The sequence below is a fragment of the Miscanthus floridulus genome, chromosome 18, assembly GCF_019320115.1.
Source record: "Miscanthus floridulus cultivar M001 chromosome 18, ASM1932011v1, whole genome shotgun sequence".
Lineage (NCBI taxonomy): Eukaryota > Viridiplantae > Streptophyta > Magnoliopsida > Poales > Poaceae > Miscanthus > Miscanthus floridulus.
The window spans coordinates 23,208,191-23,214,962 of record NC_089597.1 but is presented as its reverse complement, the minus strand read 5'-3'; the positions used below and the strand labels follow the sequence as shown (position 1 = coordinate 23,214,962).

The 6,772-nt window shown below is 45.9% G+C and overlaps 1 protein-coding gene across 1 annotated transcript; it reads left to right on the top strand.

Annotated features, from left to right (window-relative positions):
- Positions 1-396: 396 nt before the first annotated feature.
- On the top strand, positions 397-970 carry LOC136522452 (uncharacterized). The gene has a single exon (XM_066516272.1). It carries the CDS (start codon positions 492-494, stop codon positions 834-836), a length of 345 nt encoding a protein of 114 aa, XP_066372369.1. The 5' UTR covers positions 397-491; the 3' UTR covers positions 837-970.
- Positions 971-6,772: the final 5,802 nt, after the last annotated feature.

Genomic DNA, 6,772 nt, shown 5'->3' with positions numbered 1-6,772 from the left:
CGAGCCGTAGATTCCAGGCGACGAAGAAAAGATCCTAGCGCGCATAACCATGCGAACCATAGAGCGCAGCGAGCTCATAGCCATGCCTTGCCTCCTTCTCAGCGTCGCCATTCCTCACCGGTGCCGCCGCCGCCCTCGCCCAGTCGCCCTCGCGCTTCGCCCAAACTTCTTCTAGGGCTTGATGAAGATGCGCCGCATCATATGTCACCGCTTCTGATGGCAGGCGCAGGCCTCATCGACCTTTATCTTACCTGAGCCCAGCATGGCTTATCTGCCCACCCATGGGCCCCGAGCTGTACTTGGTAATAGGCCGGTCAGAACTTAGCCCATCTCTTGGGCCTGGGCCAGACAGAGGCCGCCACATTTCACATTGCCTGCTCGCACTGCGGCGGCGCACACATCGACTGCACGTGAGTACGAGACGACGCGTCGACGCGAGAGCCAGGTAAGAGAACGCGCCGCACCGGCAGCGGAAGGAACCAAGCCAAGCCATGGCGGCCAACCACGGCCTCCGCCGCCTCGCCTCCGCTCTCTCCCACGGGCCCCAGCCTCCTCCGACTCCTCCCGCGTCCCTCCTCCTCTGCGTCGCGCTCTCCAGCTCCGCCCCCTCCACGGGCCCGCCGCCGCCGACGGCGCCGCCGGAGGCCGTCAGGAAGGGTGAGGGAGAGGAAGCGGCGGAAGCCAAGGGCGCCGACGCCGAAGCGGGGAAGGAGGAGCATGAGGACGACGGCGGCGTGCACGTGAACAAGGCCACCGGCGAGATCGGCGGCCCGCGGGGGCCCGAGCCCACGAGGTACGGCGACTGGGAGCGCGGCGGCCGCTGCTCCGATTTCTGAACCGCGCTGCCGCTAGCCGCCAGCGTGAGCACGAAACCTGGATGTGGTTGCGTATCATACTGTTGGATCTCTCATCTGTGTTAGAATTGCGTTTTGCTTTGCCTTGTGGGGAATAAACAGACTTGACAGGAGTCGATTCAGAGTGTTCAGAGCACCTCGATGGTTTTTGCTTGCATGCCTTGATTTTTCATCCCGTGCAGCTAGAGTGAACAGGTGCTGTTATTAGATTCCCTCGTCTTGGTTTGTCAGTTTGTCACCAAACGTAATAAAACAATGGAACACAGTGCACACATCATTGTGAATTTCACACGAGCAAAGGATGGGGAGTTCCTTCTTCCCTGGTTCCCAATTTGGAGTTACAAAGTGGATGTTGTCAAATTGCAAGCAAGGTAGCGTCTGCTAAGCATCCTCCGGTTTCTGTTGGTGTCCTTGATTTTTTATCAATTGTTTTCACAGAGACAGAGCTCATCAATGTTGACATGGCAGGACTTGAGCTAGAGCGAATTGGGATTACTGTTCGCAGCGTGTTTCAGATTGCGGCTATTTGTAGCGTTGTTTCAGAATGGGTGAACTGAAGGCTGTTGATAGCAGAGGCCGTAGAGCGATAAGTAGTTCTTTTTGTCTCGAGATCATTCATCAGTTGGGTATTTAGCTGCGCTGTCTGCAATGGTAAATCTGACAGCCGGCAACGGCAAGCCCTTTCTTCGACGTTTGATGTTTTGCTATATATATATATATATATATATATATATATATATATATATATATATATTCATTCATCAGTTGGGTATTTAGCTGCGCTGTCTGCAATGGTAAATCTGACAGCCGGCAACGGCAAGCCCTTTCTTCGACGTTTGATGTTTTGCTTATATATATATATATATATATATATATATATATATATATATATATATATATATATATATATATACTGTATATATATTACACTTGGGTGCATTCTATATAGAGAATGCACCCAGGCCAAACCGACCGACGCGCGCGCCCATCTGGTCCAGCCCACACCGCCCGAGGCCGCCTCGCCCGCACCACCTGGTCCGCACGCGGCACGCTCCAGCAAACCGCCTCCACTCTCTCTGTTCAGTTTCCGTTGCTCTTTTCCTCGCGAGGAACCGCCGTCGCTCACGCTGCGCCGCTGCTTCGCCGAGAGAAAACCGCCCCCATTGCTCCGCCGAGAAAACCGCCCCCACTCGCCCTTCATTTTTGTCGCTGCTCCCCCACCCCGTACTCACCCACACCCCCGCGCTCTCCATTTGCCGCTTCGCGTGCTGTGGTTTTCCGCTCTCCATTTGCCGCTCTTCGGATTTCTGGACCTAGGGTTCGAGCGTCGCCGTGTTGAGGCTCAAATTCGAATCCGCCACTTTTTATCCTGATGTAAGTCATCCCCCATTCCCTATCCCTACTTAATTTTGAATTGAATTCGTTTTAACCGGCTATTACGCTCGTTTGTAATCGGCTTTTTTATGGTTTGTTTGCAATTTAGAGGATCCATGGGGCAATTGCAATTGTAACCATATTAGTACTTAATTTTGTAATTTTTGCGATGACTTGTGTAACTAGCCTATTTGTCCTTATGTTTGCAACTGGTAGGGTGTTGTAGTTGTAAATGGTCGACAATTCATCTGAAATTCAACTGATTTTGTAACTGTTGCTGCAACTCACTTAATCTGAAGGTGCATCTCTAGTGTTTTATCGGTTGCAATTGGTTGACAATGCTGGTTTGTTCATTTCTGGGTTCTAATATGTAGAGGATACTGTTCGATTTTTGTTTTGTTTTGATCTATGGCTCATGAGCTCAAAATGACACCATTTTTTCATGGGTTCTAATATATGCATGAATTGGGACTTTTTTGTTTTCGATAACCTTATAAGTGTTGATGGACATAGTACATACGTCGGACTCAAAACCTTTCATGTTTTGCTCTTGATGACTTGTGTAACTAGCTTCTAACCTTAGTTGTAACTGGGAGGGTGTTCTAGTTGTAATTTGTTGACAATTCATCTGAAACTAAACTGAAATTGTAACTGTTGCTACATCCGGTTTTTTCAATCTTTTTTGAAGGTGCAAGTGTAGTGTTTTATTGGTTGCAAATGGTTAACAGTGCAATTTTATGTTTTATTCTCTTTTTTTGTGCAACTAGCTTTTTTTTATGTGTATTTTTTTTCAATGGCAGTGGTTATAATGAATTCGGAAGGGAATGTATCAGGTTCCCAGGGCAGTGACCCTCCCCGGCGTTCCTCCCGTGTTGCTTCGCATGAGCAGAATGTATCAGGTGCTCAGGGCAGTGACCCCCCCCCCCCCGGCGTTCCTCCTGTTTTGCTCTGCCGGAGCCGAAAAGGCTGAATGTATACAAGTCGAAGGGTAGGAAGAAGAGATTAAGGCTCCCCAGTCCACCCCGACCTGATGTTGAGAGTGAAGTGCATGAACGACAGGAAAGAGAGCAAGATCCAGATTTTGATCCTGGCACTGATGGTGACGCAGGGAGTGAACAACATGGAGAGGATGATGCCGAGGCTGGCGGCGATGGTGACACTGGTGCTGATGGTGATGGGGATGCAGTGAATGTAGCCAATAAGAAGAGGCCCCGCAAGCAGCCTCCTGCAATTCGTTGCTCTCCTTCAAAATTTCATGAACTTCTCAAAGCTCTCCCTGCTGACCTCGAAGATATAGTAAAGGCAAGGGGTTTTGGTGGATTGTTGGGATTCAAACCAACCTGCCTAGATAGGAAGTTGCTCACCTGGCTTATGTTGAGGCTTAACCCAGAAACAATGAAATTAGAGCTTGGTGGTGGTAAAGTGATTGATGTTAATGAGCACACTGTTTGGTGCCTGTTCCATATACCCAAAGTTGGCGGTGACCCACCTTATATGTCTGACGCTGAAGCTTGTGTTAGGCGGAATGAGTTGGGAGAACAAATCTGTCCCAGTACATACAAAAGGCTGGGTATTAGGATTGCAGATATTGTGGATGGACTGAAGAACAAGAAGCTCACGGGGGATTTGGGTCTCAGGGCATTTTTATGACTGTATTCCAGTCTCTACTTTTCTCAAACACTGATAGTTGCATCAGGCTTGAGGATGTTATATATACTGAGGATCTGGACAACATTGGCAAGATTAATTGGTGCAAAGCAGTAGTGGACAACCTTAGCAAAGCTGCACGTTTGTATAAAAAGGATTTCGCGGCGAAGGGCGTCCATGCACCTCTCACAGGATGCGGTATTTTTCTTATGGTAAGTTTTTGTTGCATTTACTGGCTTTTGTGACACTAGTAGTTTTCCCCTGGTTGTGTAGTAGTTTCTCCAAAAACACACATTTTGTTCATGGCAAGAGTTGCAAATGGGGTCAAGGCACAGTAGTAATTGTGTTGTAGTTTTGTTGCAATTGGGTCATGTTTCTAGTAGCAATTGGTCTCCTGTTGATCTTTTCTTATCTAGCATTCTTTATATTTTTGACTTGTAATTTTCTGCAGTAGTTTTTGTTGCATTTACTGGCTTGTTACACTAGTAGTATTTTTTTCTGGCTATGCATTTAGTTTCTCAAGAGTTGCTAGTGGGGGTCATGGCACCATAGCAACTGTGTAGTAGTTTTTGTTGCAATTGGGTCATGTCTCCAGTAGCATTTGGTCTACTGTTGTTTTATTTTTGTCTATCATCCCTTGTATTTTTTACTAGTATTTTTCTGTAGTAGTTTCCATTGCATTTTTACTGGCTTGTTACACTAGTAGTAATTCTCTGGCTGTGTAGTAGTTTCTCCAAAACACACATTTTGTTCACGGGGCAAGAATTTGGAACTGGGGTCATGGCACCAGTATCAACTGTTTAGTAGTTTTCTGTTGCAATTGGTTCATGTCTCCAGTAGTAATTGAATTGTTCATGTCATCAGTAGCAATTGTGTAGTAGTTTTCTGTTGCAATTGGGTCATGTCTTCAGTAGTAATTGGTGTCCTGTGTGTGTTTTTGTTTTGTCTTTTTTTATACATGCAGATGCTATACGTCGATCACTTGCAGCATGGGCTACAGGTAGACTCATTCACGCTCCCCCGATGTGCTATTTTGGATAGCAAAATTATCGACAGAATTACAACATTGGATCGCAGGGGAGATGTTCTAGAAGATGCTATTGAATATGGCAACCTCAGGGTAAGATGCTGATAATCTGTTTTTTCTTTTTTTTTCTTTTTTGCATGTTTTTTTTATCCAGTATGTGATTTTACGTTTCGGATAACCAGTTTCATTTTTTTTGTTTTTTAAAAACCTGCAGTTGAGAAGCATCGCCGCCACATGTTATACACCCCCCGCTTTTGTCCCAGCTGCTCCTGCTATTGCTGCCCCTCGCCCTGTTCTTGCTCTTGAGGGAGCTTCTTATGCTACTGGTACCTCAGCGAATGTGGCTGGCACACATCATCCCCCTGGCGGGCATGTTGCCATGGAGCTTCAACCTCTTGTTCTACACCAATACCTGAGCTTCCGTACTGCTTTTGGCCAGAGCATTGCTGATGTAGTTGGAAGAAGTAGGAAGTCAGAGGCGCTTAAGATATTGAAGGCTTTTGATGACAGTACTGCCCAGGCCTAGACCTACGCGACCAAGGCTGCTCAGTACATTACTATGGCCAACGATCTAATGGCAAAAAGTCATCACGAGTGCTTCAGTGCTATTCAGAAGCTCCTTGCTGATTCCCATGCTGGTAGGGAAGCTGCTAATGAGCGTAGGAGGGGAAAGAGGAGGAAGAAGAGTAAATCTGGAGCATCAGGTAGTTTGTTGCAGTTTTCAATGTATTCACATTGCAATTACTAACATATATATGTGTTGCAATTGTGTGTCATACCAGTTTTGAAATTTTTATTATCAGTTTGTTTGCAAGACTAACAAATTTTTGGGTATGCAGCAGCAGCTAAATCAGCTGTTGATGAAGATCAACGCAAAGCAGTAGGTGACGAAGATGTTCTAGAAGAAGAAAATGTTGGAGCAAATTCTGGAGGAGGTACTTTTGTTGCATTTTGTCTTTGTTTCATTTTTCAATTACCACATTATCTGTGTTGCAATTGGGGGGCAGGGGGGCCAACAAGCTTACGTGGGGTGTCTATTTGTTTGGTATGCAGGAGGAGAGACTAGCGGAGGACATATTCCAGATGTTGAACCACCACTAGGTTCTCTTTTTTTTGTTGCATTTTTGTCTTTTTGTTTTCATGTTGCAATTACAGCCATTATCTATGTTGCAATTGGGGTGCAAGTGGGCCAACAAGCCAACAAGCTTACGTTGGGTGTCTATTTTTTTTTGGTATGCAGGAGGAGAAACTAGTGGAGCTAGATTTGGCCAAGATGATTTTCATGAAGAAGAATTCGATGGAGATGGATTTGGCCAAGGACGTGATTCAGACCATGATATTGGCCAAGGACCTGAAGGCGGAGATGGAGATGGCCAAGAAGGTGCTGGAAAAGGACCTAAAGGCGGAGACCGAGATGGCCAAGAAGGTGCTGAAAAAGAATCTGAGAAAGGACTTGAAGGCGGAGACCGAGATGGCCAAGAAGGTGCTGACAAAGAATCTGGTGCAGGAGGAGAGGGCAAAAAAGATGCTGGAGAAGGTGGAAATATTGGAGGTAATCCTCGAATACTTATGTTGGAATGGACGAAATCACCATGTAATTTTTTTGTTATTCTTTTTCATATTTTTTTGTAATCACCACTAGTATTTTTCTTCCTATGTAGTACTGGGTCATGGCACCAGTAGCAACTATGCTGTAGTTTCTGTTGCAATTGGGTCATGTCTCCAGTAGCAATTTTTGGTCTCCTGTGTTTTGTCTTTTTGTTTTTTATACATGCAGATGCTATATGTCGATCTCTAGCAGCATGGGTACAGTTATAAGTGTTTTTATCTAGCATCCTTTGTATTTTTTACTAGTATTTTTTCTGTAGTA

What these genes read in the sequence shown, in the direction of transcription:
- LOC136522452 (XM_066516272.1), top strand. Translation starts at nt 492, where the DNA reads ATGGCGGCCAACCACGGCCTCCGCCGCCTCGCCTCCGCTCTCTCCCAC.